General features: G+C 38.1%; 1 protein-coding gene across 1 annotated transcript in view; it reads right to left on the reverse strand.

The window, feature by feature from the left end:
• Positions 1-3,049: 3,049 nt before the first annotated feature.
• The window catches only part of LOC109464018 (sushi, von Willebrand factor type A, EGF and pentraxin domain-containing protein 1-like), a 45,440-nt gene continuing 33,884 nt past the window's right edge, over positions 3,050-14,605 (reverse strand). The window contains exons 11-25 of the mRNA XM_019760937.1: positions 14,068-14,547; positions 13,618-13,779; positions 13,082-13,243; positions 12,399-12,645; positions 11,834-12,051; positions 11,411-11,608; positions 10,760-10,990; positions 9,999-10,169; positions 9,051-9,254; positions 7,081-7,401; positions 6,459-6,659; positions 6,013-6,168; positions 5,446-5,496; positions 5,078-5,167; positions 3,050-4,965 (exon numbers count right to left, since the gene is read on the reverse strand). Of these exons, the coding sequence (XP_019616496.1) occupies positions 4,850-4,965; positions 5,078-5,167; positions 5,446-5,496; positions 6,013-6,168; positions 6,459-6,659; positions 7,081-7,401; positions 9,051-9,254; positions 9,999-10,169; positions 10,760-10,990; positions 11,411-11,608; positions 11,834-12,051; positions 12,399-12,645; positions 13,082-13,243; positions 13,618-13,779; positions 14,068-14,547 (3,008 nt within the window). The 3' untranslated portion in view covers positions 3,050-4,849. The remainder of the gene's footprint in view (positions 4,966-5,077; positions 5,168-5,445; positions 5,497-6,012; positions 6,169-6,458; positions 6,660-7,080; positions 7,402-9,050; positions 9,255-9,998; positions 10,170-10,759; positions 10,991-11,410; positions 11,609-11,833; positions 12,052-12,398; positions 12,646-13,081; positions 13,244-13,617; positions 13,780-14,067; positions 14,548-14,605) is intronic.

The raw sequence follows: 14,605 nt of genomic DNA on the forward strand, positions 1-14,605 counted from the left end.
CCCCCCCCCGGTCCCCCATAGTCAAAAAAAAGCCCGGTCTAGGTAGGGTTAAACCAGACATCACTTGAAAACTTAAGCAGTAAGAGATGAGCACAGATAACGCCAAGTGTCAATAGGGAAAACAGTGAAGAATACATGAGACAGATGAACTATTGTGTAAGTGCACCGGCCGTGTTGATGGTGTTAGGACAAAGTTCATCTCACACAGTACAGGCAGTGCCCACACGGGAACAGAGCACCGAAGTGACTGCTACGTCGATGGAGGTTCAATACAGTCAGGTAATGCGTCACTAAAGAAAAAAAAAAGGTTACAAAATCAATTTGGATGCTTGAGTAACTGTTGTCTCCGGTAAAGTGACTAAAAACCCCGTTGGGTAAGATCCCCCTTCCCCTCTTCCTTGCATTGATACTAAAATTGACCCTAGTCTTGATAATCCAGAGTACATGTCCATGACAAGTAATATTGACTTGATATCGACCTTTACAGTAAAGCTAGAGTTTACAGCCCCGACACGTGCACAGAGCAGGAGTACTTACTAATAGGCACCTACCGATCGTGACGTCGGCACTTGAGGGGCGATGCTTCGGGCTGAATCAGTGAATGTTAACGGTGACTTTAAGCACACCTTAAAGGAGTACTAACCTCCTGAAGGAAGTGCTATTTTCCAAAACGTCATGCTGCAATGAATACATAACTAGCCGACTTTTTACATAATTTCGCTTGTACGACTTGCGCGGCGCATGTTTGTAAAGTGATATTTATATCATTTTCCCCCATGCTGAACCACAATTGATACATCCGGCAACTCTGCCTTACGCAATACTCATACACTTCAGGTCAACATACATATTTTTCGGCGAAAATGGTAGGAGACAAGCACACTAACAAGCTGATTATTGAGCAGTTACTTGTTTTACTTTGCTGTTTGACCTGTGGCTTGGATATTTTAATATCAGGATGTCGAATACAGTGAGCGCCAGTTTCATCCTGCGTGTTTTGATTTTCTCAACTTATTTGCATGTAAGTATTACTTGAACAGATAATTAGATTACGCCACTTATGGAAAGGATAACTAGATTACGCCGTTTTTTTTCATCGTCAATATTTGCGGCATAAATGAGGGGCGATAAGGACACCAAGAAGGGCTATGGTTGGTAGGATACCAAAGAACACAAAACGGTACGAATTTTTCTTATCGCCCCCGAAATGACGTCTGTAACGTAACTTTTTGTTTAAAACATAGACACCAATGGGGTAGCGTGGTGTATTCTGGGATAGTTTTGAGGGTATTTGGAGAGTTTGTCCTGGATTCGATGCGTTTTAAGACTTGCGCGCAAAATAGGCATTTAATGGTATACTGTAAAATAATATGTATTTTTCACTTCCAAAAATAAATGCCTGTCGAAATATAGCACCCCCTTCTGGAGGTTAGTACTCCTTTAAAGGATGCGCTGACAAAAAGCCCCCTTAAAGTGAACAGCGTTTGAACTTAACGCACCATCCTCCATGTAAAGTTTTCCGCACCCCACGACCTGTCAAGTTGCCAGGAGTGGGTTGGTGGAAGCATTTGGACAGTAACCTGTCGTGGGTAGTATAGCTTGACACATCCATTTTCTGTCTACTTTCTATAGGTCTCCGTTCTGTTGAAAATACAATTATAGTTAAAACCATCGTTTCTCCCGTATAGGTCTCCGTACTGTTGAAAATACGATTATAGTTAAAACCATCGTTTCTCCCGTACAACTTTATTTCTTTTTACCTCCATGAAAAATGGAGGTATTGTTTTCGGCGCGTCTGTCTGTGTGTGTCTGTCTGTGTGTCTGTGTGTGTGTTTGTGTGTCCGCACATTTGTAGTCAGCATAACTTCATAACACCTTTATGTATTATAATAATAATGTATGCTGGTAAGTCTTAGGAAGACAATGGTCAAGGTCAAATATGGGCCTCCTGGTGGATGACCTTGGTACTGCAGCAGAACTTCCGGTTTTTGTATCTTTTGTCCTGAACATGCTATGGTCTTCAATTTTTGGTGACAGATACCTTTTCCTGTCAGGAATAAGTGGTGTGGGTTTGGTTCCACTAGCAGCTTGTTCTGGAACTGCAGGGGACCTTCGGGCGAAATGTTTGAAAGCCAATAAGTCCAGACAGGAACAACGTATTTTCATCATTTTTGGTAGGTATGTAGCTGAGAGAGAGATGTACATGATTAAATGCAAATTATGCAAATGGAGACTTTATTTGCATAATTAATGAGGAAATTCAATAATTACAGTGTTTTACATTATAGTACTTTCATACATGTAATGTATGGAACCTATGGCAGATGGAACATCAACAGATACTAATTATGCAAATCATGACCTAATTTCCATAATTAATGCAAAAACGCTATGATTTCTTAATTGTGTATGATGGGAATGTCATTCTTGGGACATCTGTAAGTTAATCAAAAGTTAACATCACGATGCATATATTATGTTAATGCAGAGGTCATTTGCATAATTAAAGAAGAAATTAACATTTACATATCTATCCCATATTTCATGGAGGTGTGAGGTCTCGTAACTCTTGTTTATTTAGTTAAAACATAATTAAAACTGGGTGTTAATGACGGTATCGCGGGGTATGGCAAGGGTTCCGCCGTCAGAAGAACAGGTCACGACTGCTCCGTTGTAGCCAGTCCTCCGGTAAGATTGGCTAGGCTGGTGGTTATCGTATCCGCTCGGACAATCTATTTCGGGAACAGTATGATGTAGATGATCACGCACAATATTCAGGTGTTTTGTTATCAATGAAAATTACAAAATCGATTATACTTTTCAGAGGTATATTAACCCAGCATAATATGGATTATATTAGACGATATACTACGTGCACGTTACATAAATCTTTCTCTCCCTGCATCAATATGTACCTATGTATCTATAGTGATTATAGAATATGATGCAGTCACAACAAGTCAGAAACATGATCTGTTTTAATAAGATAAATGCTGCGAGTACAAAATTACATCCTCTGCATCCTACGTCAGCAGACAAACGGGCGTTGTGAAATGATAAAAATGGCATATTTTAGTCGACAGGAGCTACTGTTACAGGCTAGGTACATGGTGTAGAAATTTACGTGAAATCTAGATTGAAACGTGCTCGAATGTAACTGAAATAGCGGCGCACAGGAGAGCACAAGGTTTCGTGCGGAATACTGTAGACTGTAGAAATCGACTTAGGGATAACCCCCAACGCACAGCAGTGAATACAATTCAAATCTTTTCGACGGTTTCCTTTAAAGGCGGTTGATGAATGAGTAGGACTGAGTAGAACATTTTTAAGTCTCTAAAGATTAACATCATTCGGCGACGGTATGGTATCGTGGAACTCGTAATCTACTGCGGTTACCGTATGAGATTGTAATTTCATGCACTTTCTGTCTATTGGTCTGAAACCAAAATGCGATATATTGACTTGCAGGCGAAATGATGTTCTAGCTGCACGTTTTGATTCTAAGTATGATATAAAAAACATTGGAATCTATGTATAAGTGAGAATCTTTTTTTTATAATCAATGTGAAACATTAATGATTCTTTGAATGAAAGTTCGCCTGTGTTGGTAGAATCCATAGTTTTAAAGTTTGAGCTTAATTCCAGCAAAAGAAAGGAAACCCAAGCTTCCGACTTCCAGAGAGTCAACGAGTGGATCACACATTTGACGAACGTTGACGAGATCGACCGACAATTTATGGAGTTAAGATTTCCTTTTGTTGTGTTGGAAGTAAACTCAAACTCTACAACTAGTCATAAATCTTTTGTCGTAATCCTTTGGCGAAGGCATGAGGTCGTGGAATTTTAGTTCAGTCTAAAACATGTTTCAAAGATTAACATTTTGGATCAAATTAAAAGGTGACAATGCAGCCATTCATATACATGATATATCCATGACAGGATTTCCCGATTCCAATCAATGCCATACATTAAGAATGTATGGGTGGCTTAGTAGTTTATGTTTTAATCTAGTAAAGCATGAGGACCGCGGTTCATGGCACTTTTTTTTTTCTTTTTAACAAAATGATTGTTTCTTCGTTTCCGGATCGTACTTATATATAGTCTAAAACATGTTTTTAACACGTGATTGACGTGTCACTGACACCACGTTGGTGCAGTTAGCTGGAATAGGTATTCTTTACAGGCCTAATGTCACCTTTTGTCCAGGGCAAACGATTAAAAAAAATGATGCAGTACCAAGATCAGTCACCAGGGGGACCTTGACCAACAATCTTTATTCTGTAGTCATCTGTCACCTTCTCGGCAACAATGAATGGGCACCTATCAAAAACAAGGAAACAAACATGTCCTGGAAGTAAAATGAAATCATTTTTGGGAAGTTTCTTGCAATGGTCCACGAAAGAAATATTTCAACTCAACTGTACACAATCCTTTGTTTTGATTATATTTCATTTGTTTTCTACACTGATATTTATTGGGAGGTGATTGGTATTTGTACACGTTTTCTTAAAAAAAAACTTACTAAGACACGGGTTTCATTTAAGAGTCTTTTTTTTACGCTTAAACCACTTTGGTTCCAATCATATCCAGTACTGAAAAATTGCATTTTTTTTCTTGCATATTTCCATCAATCACCAAGCATCAATTGAGTCATCTATTGAAATGACTGATATATCGGAAGTATTTACAATGTAGTTCTTGAAGTAGTTGAGTTATGGGCACGGGTAGTGTAATTCTGAACAATATTGCATATTTCTAAAACATCATGGGGATTGTGGTATGTTGTATGTGGTTAAGTGTCGTCGAAATAACAGGATTCCTTATTCACAATTCGTATGTTTGATTTTGTCTATATTTGTGTTTCACGAATGTGAATGTTGTTATCCTCTCCGTGTAAGTACATCGATCTTGGCCGCTCTGACCTCTCTAACAGACGCTTCCCTTGTGCTCCAGTCCGACGAATACCTGTTAATCAAGGCAAGGAAAAACAAATACTGGGTTACTATAAACTGTTCATATTGTGTCTCAATTAAAGACGGAGAAATAAATTAAGAATAAACGGGCAGATAATACTTACATTTGTAAAGCCCCAGGATAATTGCTGCCAGAATACCGAAAATTACAGCAGCCACTCCGACCTCCACCAACCAGGGTATTAACTTCCAGTCTGAAATTGTCAATCAAAAGTCAACCATTTTGCATATCTCGCAAATAAATGATTTTAAAATTACTTTTAATAACAAGTTGTAGTGCCTAAGTTATGCCTTTATGTTGACCACAGCCTGACCAAGTCATTTTGCTCCCAATGTTATCCGTGGAATTGGTCATCCGACTGTAGGCGATATTTAAAACATTATCCAATATATATATAATAGAATGTATATTAAATATAACAAGGCAAATTTACACATTAAATGATTTTGAAAATACACATAATATGCTTACCTGGTTCAGATGCAGTTACATGGGTGACGGGTTGTCCACAAAATGTTTCCACTGTTCGTAGGAGAAAAATGAGAGAAAAGGCATGTGCATTGCAAACATAATTCTCTGTAGTTGTTCAAAAAATGTGTGATATGTCACTCAGACTGTTACAATTCTTTAGAACATGCATGAAGGTTATCTTGCGATTACATGGTTACCATGTGAACACAAGTGCAATGTAAAACATCTGCAACCAATTGTGACCTGTTTAAACAAAAAAGGAATGTTATTTCAAAAAGAAGGTTTCTTTTAGCGTTTGCTACAAATATCTGCTTTATTAGAAACAATTTCAAACTTCGAACACCTACAAGCTATAGAAAAATTCCATCTAATTAACAGACCACAATGGTCCATTATAAGGTAAATGATAAACTTTTTAATCATACAATCACTTGTGAATGTATGCAAAATAAGAGCCAAAAACGTTAAATTTATTAATGTAATGCTTTGCATTTTATAGAATATGATAGATTCCGTTTCTTCTTCTTAAAATTTTTATCTCTCTAATGAAAGTATGGCTGCACAAACCATTGCAATCATCTTCTTCTAATGCTCCAAATCCCTCGGTCGTCAGGCAACGAGGACAGGTTCTGCAGTGCACTTGCCCAGTCTCGTTTTGATAGGTGCCTTGGTCGCACTGAATGCACTTCCCGTCGCTGAAGCGGGTTCCCACAGGGCAGGGCACTGCAAGATCAACATAAAAACAATTTTGTTGTACTAGTTGGTTTTTGAACGTTAAAAACGAATTTTTATGATTAGTCTGTCCATTCCATTCCTTAATACCTTTTTTTCTCGATCCTATATTCCTATCAAATTCCTATTCAGCTTTGATACTAATCATTTTTATGGGTAACACATACTCGGCTTTCTTTTCTCTGCTAAATAAAAGGGGTTGTCTTCTAAATATGACATACATATTTCGGGCTCCTGTGACAAGAGAAAGAAAGAATGCATTTCAAAGAAAAACGTCTTACCACAGTAAAACATAACTGCAATCTCGCCGACATCACACTCAGTACCTCCATATGTCTTTGAGGCATTGGTGTTCACAGGATACGGGACATCCTTAATGTAGACCGTGAAAACGTCATTGAGAGTCTGATTGTCTAGCTGTATTGCAGCGAGCTCCAAACCTGTTACTGTGCCAACTAGGTTTCTCGCGTACTTGATGAACTCTGTTAAAATAGAAATATGTGCCTTAACACCAAAACAACAAGGCAAAAATTATAGTACAATTACACCGGTTATAAGTATGTGCTAAACTGAAAGCTAATTCAAAGTTGATTTTCATTTTGCACATTTTGCCAGTGTATATATGATATTTGATAGTGACCTTTCGTTCAGTCACCCTTTTGAGTTCGGTTGTGGCTAATGAATCCAATTCCACAGACGTCAAACTTTAGACCTGTACAGACAGACGGGTTTGCCTTTTAAGTATATTTTTATTATTAATAGCAAAACATCTGCCTCAAGCTTATACTTATATACAGTAGTTATCAAAATGATTATTTAAAACAGGATTTCTTTAAACGTTCACGATAGCTCATTTGCTTGGTGCATTACACAGACTGATGCAGGCAGGAGTGAAAATCTTACCTGTTTTGTTTGATGAACTTCCTTCAGTGTCCATTGCAATAGACCCTTTTTTGTCAGCCACAGATTCTGATGTTACAGTACTTGAAACCTCAAAAGTAACCTTTACTGTGTCACTTTCAGCACTCGTGCCTAAAAAGTTTTTGACGTTGATTTCCCTGACGTAGCATGAATTATTCTTTATGCACTCAATATCTTCCACGTTTGTCTGAATCGTTTCTTCAACCTTTAGCTTAGTCAAACGTGCTTCCTCCTTTGTCTTGCAAGGCAAGTTCTTGTACGTCATCTCATGTGTCAGATACAACATCTTTGGCATGGTGACCTCTGTACACAACAGACAACAAATAGATACGTGTTACTTCCCACGAATAAGTTTTATGTTGTTGTTTTTATGTTAAGATAAGAAATGATGTTGAATATTTTTTCATTACATGGCCTCTTTTTATTTTGTTGTAGGAGGGAAAAGCTATTACAGTCTAAATGTCGTGAGGGGCAATTGATAAAAGGCCAACATTTGCTCGGGAGCAAAAACATCATACTTCACTCCATCTCCCTCCCCGTTTCAAAATAGTTTTATATCAACCCTTTTCAGAAATGAACCATTTGCAATATCACACATGTGGCCACACCGAAATAAAATTTTCTTACTTGGACCCCCATGCAAAATGGAAGAAAAGTTTCATTTTACATATTTTAAATGATTTATGTTATAATAGCTAGAAGCGTGAATGAAGATCTTATAACCAAGATACCACCACACCAAATTCCATGCTTTATGCTTGGGATAATATACATTATTGGTATGAAAATGTAAAATAAAATAATTTAAAAGTCCTATGTCTGGTTTAAAAATGGTAGGTATAAACTTACGTTAGGTATAAAAAGCAAAAAGCAAAAAAAAAAAAGTCTAAGGGTACCCACTCTTGTTATCTCCCTGCTGTATTTCAGGTCATTTAGCCCAAAATAAAGAAATCGAGTCATTTAACCCTACCTAGACCGGGCTTTTTTTGACATGGGGGGACCGGGGGGGGGGGCTCTTTTGACCCCCCTAAGAACTCGCGAACGGTATGTCGTATGACCACCAAATTTTCAGAGAATGGTGTACTAGTAAAAATTTATCATATCTACAATTTTTATGTCGTTATGACGTAAGATGACGTTATTATGACGTCATTAATGTGATTTTATTGGCCCAAACCGTCTAAATAGGTTTTTCCCTGAAAACTAAATGGTATTCAACATAACTGTACCAAAAGTGTTTATGACAGAATATTATGGTGTACTAAGTCTTATGTTGCCCATAACAACACCGGTGACGTCATAAAATGACGTCATGCAAATTTAAGATATCCGCCATCTTGGATCATCAATCTTGAATTTTCAAAAATAGTTCTTTTTCATGATAAAGCCTAAAATACATTGTAAACATACTAAAGACCTTCATTTAAACCTTTTTTGGAAAAAGAAATGGAAGTATTGATGAAATTTTAATGAAAATAACCTGTATATACCTGTTCTAATGATATGGTCCGCCATCTTGGATTTTGGCCAATGACGTCATCAAATTAGCATAAATTATGCATATTTAATGATAAAATTTACATTAAATTATATGGGATGTTATTGATATTAGAAACCACGAGTAACTTGACATAAAACCCATAAAATTCTATTGTTGAAACAAAAAGTACTAAATTTAACAAAAAATGCCTGTCAGAAACCCGTTGCCATGGCAACACAAAAAATCATTATCTTATTTCAATGATAGAGAATTGTTGCCAACAATATTCTAGGAAAAGTCACCAAGTTTGGCCGTTCTACGGCTAGCCGTTCAGACACTACGTGACATCAAAGTTGCCGCGGGCACTTTTACGCCCCCCCCCCGGGTCTGGGTAGGGTTAACCATATGACAGGAGGAGGAAGTTACGCTAGAGGAAACACTATATCATCGTGTGGAGTGAAATATAACTGACCTGAACATGGTGGATATCTTGCCATAGGATTCCTTGGGGACTCGTGATTCCATCGGTAGGATGTTGACCGTCCACAATGGTAGTGAAGAACCGGCTGATCATAAAACTCAAACCCGTCCTGACAGGATATGGTGCAGTTAATCTCGTCACCAGTAGAGTTGCAGGTTGCAAAACCGTTCACGGGATCGGTTAGGTTTTTACAAACTGTAAAGTTTAGAGAATATTTTATTACAAACAGGCACAGGACACATAGTACGTCAGTCTCTTTTATTTTCCCTGATTAAAAACCTTACTACGACCATCTGTTTTGCCAAAGGCGTGTAGGGCAACTCAAAATAAACTTCTATGTATCAATGGGTGGGTTTCCTTTTTCCTTGCTCAAGTAAAGCCCCACATTCACGACCTTCCCCCGAATTTGTTATCGAACACCAGCTGACCTGAATCGGCTGACGTTTGGGAGCAGTCTGACCAAATTTAGATCACGCCTACCTTCCTATAGGAATCGAAACGAATTTGATCCATGAAACCACCGAACACTGCTGACTTTCTCCCAAATGGTTGGTTGACGTTCTGCTGACTTTTAGCTCGAACCTCCCAACCGACCAGCGTACCCCAAATGTTTTACACATTTGAAAGATAAGGCTGGTGTAGTCGAATAGTGGCCGAATTTAATAGCTATAGCCAGAAACCAGCCGCCCCAGCTGATTTTGCGCCGACCTTCTTCTAAACATGGTCGGGGTGTTCGGCTAGTGTTCTAGAGGCCGAATTTGTGAATGTGTGACTGGGTCTTAAATATAACATTTCAACACAATAGGTGTGACAACAATAAAACTCGATAAAAAGCTCAGGTTGGAAAGATTTTATCCAAGAGAGGGTTTATCTCTTTATGACGCATAAGTCGTACAATAAAGTCATTCGATGTTTCCTGCACACAAAAATCATTCTCACCTGGGCACTTTTCTGTATTACACGCACCAATCTCAACCGATGGTCCTGTGCAGTTGTTGCCTCCATGCATAGGACGGGGGTTGATACATTCCCTGGTCCTACTATAATTTCCCCCGCCACAAGAAGCACTGCAGCTGCTCCACTGACTCCATGGTGTCCAGTTGCCATCAACTAGTTTTTAAAGCAAATTTTGACAGAGTTGAAATAAAAGTGAGCATGTCCAATATCAAGTTGAAGCCGCTCCCCCGAGAGGTAAAACAAAACAGTGGACCCCCTAGCCACACCCACCTCCGTCTAAACGTAGAAGTGGTAATATTTGATTGTTTTGTTTACGTCTCGGAGGCCTTCACCTTTTTTACACACACTTTGTGAACCTACTTATAGAATCAGATCATTCACCATTCTTTCCCCTGCCCTGCCTAATAGCATTCTATGTGATTTAGTTTCACAGGCATTCCTACCCTCCACCTAGTTACACGCCTATAAACTGGTGATAAACAAGTGGGGAAAATAAAGGAATAACCCGTCATAAATAAAAATTATAAAGGTTGCCTTTTCAGAGCTAAAGTCTGTGGAAGTTGGCTTTATTATCGTTTAACGATAAAAATGATTTTGCTGCACAATGTATATAAACACATTTTAACGCCAACTTTGCAGTTACAACCTTTATTGTTTATCAATTTTATGGTCTACATTGTAATGGTGTCGCTGGTCTGATAATCTATGTCATCAAACATATATAACAACGAAATGTTAAATACCTGACTCAACTTCACAAAAGCCACCAACAAATCCATCTGGACACAGACAAGTGTAGCTCCCCACACCATCGAGGCAGGTAGCGTTGTTTTCACACACGTTGTCCAGACAGTCATCAATGTTGATTTCGCAGTTCCGCCCGGTGAAGCCCTCCTGGCAGATACAGCTGTAGTTTCTGAGTTGATCTACACACTGGTTGTCCCCACATGGTTTCGAGGCACACTCGTCAGTGTCTGTAAAGAAGATAAATTTAAAGTGCTGTGTTTGTAGATATGTATGGTGTATTTGTAGATACTGTGTATTTTAAAGAATGTCGAATGTAGTGAAACGTCGGACATAATAATCTCGTATTTTTCTATCTTATCGTAGTTTCTTTTTTATATTCATGTCATGAGTGCATTTGAAACAAACATTACCATTTACAGACACAAATGAGAGTTCAAGTAAGCGAAACGCACAGTCTTCCTCCTCTGTTCCTGATAGCCATGAATTAAAATCAATCAACTGCAGTATCTCAATACTACATGAAATTAATATGAGTTACGCATGTAAGTCCTTCGGTATAAGTTGCACCTTACAGGACATGCATTGGAAAATCACGCTTTGAGGAGCAACTTGTGGGGAGGATCAAGAAATGAGTAAACAGTAAATACCATCGCACAAACTGGGAAGTTGGAGTGATACTTTCAGTTGTTGTGCTGTACCAAACTGAGACCAGCTGACCACGTTTCCAACATCGGTGTTGACGCATGTCCTTGACATATCCTGTACGTCCATTGCGTTCTTGGTATGATTCCAGATGTTCATGTTACTGATAAAGCCAGAGAAGGAGTCCGTGATGTTTAATGTTCCTGATGAAGGAAAACGTCTCAGATGAATGTTTGATACACCTTTTTTATTGATAGCATTGAACTTTATGCTATTCTGCGTGTCGTACCATTATGTTGACAGTCAGAAATGACTATAAGTATATTTCACAAAGAGTAAGTTGCCTGCGGTTAATGACCATTTGTGCTTTAGAAAAAAATAGAAATCTGGAAGATCAATAGTTTTTTTTTAATTATCTTAAGACTAACCTTCGGTAATATGACAGCCGAGCCAAAATGACCCACGTTGGCTGATGCCTTCTTGTCGTTGATGTTGGCCTTGATCAGACAAACTGCCATTAACGACCACGGCCCCATTGACTGTGACTATGTACATGCCTGCTATGTTGCTGTATGTAATCCCAACATGGTGCCAGGTTTCAAGACTCAAACTGGTCTCCATCTGTATTTCTGTAGTGTTGCCTCCCCTGCAACAACATTGCATTTACTATTGAGTGGTATTGAAGCAAAAACAAAACACGTTACTGGCAAAATATTGTAATCTTGAATTTCCCATTGTTCCCGCGTCTAAAATGATAAAGACGCAGTGTGTAAAATAAAGTATCATATACAAATAAGGGGGAGAATAGCACATTGAACAGAAAAAAGACTAACAGATACGTACAAAAAAGGGTATTTAAACATTATCACACTTACTATATTTTGATTGTCATTTTTATGATTTTGAATTTGTTTGCTCGAAAAAAAGCGTATTGTCGGACCAGTTAAGCATGCATTGGACATATTGTTGGACAAATGGTTATCTCATTCATACCTTCTTAGTCCAAGGCGTAGACTACGTGGTGATTTTATGTAAAAACAGGGATATTGGGCAGTGGCGTTACTTTCCTCAGCAGTGTCCATGCAGTGGTAGTGGAAAATAGTTGCATTTGGTTGACAACCATTATCAACCCAAATCCAGAAAGAAACAGTGATGCCACTTGCATTTTGGAATTCCATGTTTTCATACTTTACACAACTCGAGATGTTCTGAGTCGGCCGTGGAAACTGCAAATCGAAATCTAGAAGAAAAAACATTATGAGACAAAAATAAAACAAGCAACAAAAGAGAAATCTCGAGAATAAAGAAGATGTTGCAAAAATACCTGCACTACATTTCTTTCTCTCTTCTAATAATATATTTTACTAAAATAAAGTGTTTAACACTAACATTTTCTTTAGCTATAGTTTATAACCTATGGAAATGTGAAAGTATCTTTCATGATTGACAATTAAATGTTTAAAAAATGTATCCAGACTCTGAACACGATCAATTGGAATAGGTTATGCTAATCACAACTTTGTCGGTCTGTTTGTACTTTTGTGTGAAGAAATTATGAAAACTAAAAATTACGGAGAGAACAATAAAATAACGATACGTAAGGATTCTGTATTTTTCTGTGGGGACAAAAACGTAATGGCATACACTGAGTTGGGGTAAAAGGAAATGTAACTTACTCTGACAAGCGGATATTTCACTCTCTCCTTCCAGCAATGTTGTAGTAGCCGGTGGACAGGAAATACAAGACTTTTGACCGGACGTCGACTGATATTTACCCTTGTTGCAAGGGGAGCAGGGTTGGACACCGTTTGCTGAAAAGGTGCCTGGTCTACATTCACCTGAAAAGTAGGAGATTAAAGCATTGTTACGTAATTGTATTTGGCTAAAAAATATTATTATTAGTACCTATAAAATAAAAAACAGCATCAAATGTGTTATTTTGACGTAAAACATGGCGTTATTTATGAAGTAAGATTAAGCCCAAATTTTTTGCGTACGTTAGCCTTATGAAATTGCAGTTATGTATAGCTAATGCCAAAGTCTGTACCTTGTATAATATTGGTGTGCAATAAAGTTATTATTATTATTATTCATTTTATTCATTTAAAATCTTTGTTTTATTCTTTTCTTGTTTAATGGCGGCAATACGTTCGATGTAAAAATGTCATTTTGTATTTTTTTTCATTTATGTTTTGATTAAAAAAAAACTTACGTTTACAATCGGTGCTATTGGTTGCCCCGTCGCTCTCGGTGGAGTATCCATAAGGACATCTTTTGCATCGGAACTGAGAATCTTCGTCTTGAAAGGTTCCGACGAGGCATTTTTGGCATTTCTTAGACGTGATGTTGTAGAAAGACCCCGCCGAACAGCCAACTGTACAGTGAGGAAAACATATATTTGTTCAAATTCTGCATACAAATAGTTTTCATGCATGTAATCATTAACCCTTTAAAATGGATAGCAACATTAGCAATTTAGAGGAACAACGGCTAACACAACCAAAATGCCATTGTTGTTTTTATACACTGCTGTGAGAAACCGTTGCCCTTTCAAACCCCAGTGATATGCAATATTTCAGAAGAAATACCATAGAAAGCCAAAAGTGCGTCAAGCTTTGCAAAAACGCTGTTTCTAAAGCCTGTAATAATGAAAAGCATTTACCGCATGAATGTGTGTTGTAACGAGGCTCCATGCCGTCTTGACACTGAAACTCACTCAACCCACTTGAAAATGACCCCTTATTCGACTCCATCTCTGACGCTGTGATATTCTTCAAGGTCAAATTTCCAGATAAGACCTGTTTTTTGGTTTCCTCTGCTAACGAATACAGGACCTGTTCGCTTTCGCGCACAGAAGTGTCATTGGAAATCGGTACAGCGAAGTCGAATTGAATCGTCAGTATAAACGCTTCAGATGAGTTACTTGGTTGATCATCAGTGTTTCTTCGTAGGTTTTCACCACAAATAACGTTAACATTCTGCACTGTGCAGCTTAGATGAGCGCAAATGAAGCCAAAGCCTGACTGTAGAAATAGCTGGACAAAATTCTCTCTGATCTGTTCCTGGGCGTCAGGGTCAACACAATCTCCAAGAAAGTACTGAAGTTCGGAGGGAAGCCTGATGGAATTTGGGCGTCTTCGTACTGTAAATGTAATAATTAAAAGGTTTACATGATTTTAATATTTAGTAAAATTTTTTGA

Source organism: Branchiostoma belcheri, unplaced genomic scaffold (genome assembly GCF_001625305.1).
Source record: "Branchiostoma belcheri isolate BF01 breed outbred unplaced genomic scaffold, Haploidv18h27 scaffold130, whole genome shotgun sequence".
Classification (NCBI taxonomy): Eukaryota; Metazoa; Chordata; class Leptocardii; order Amphioxiformes; family Branchiostomatidae; genus Branchiostoma; species Branchiostoma belcheri.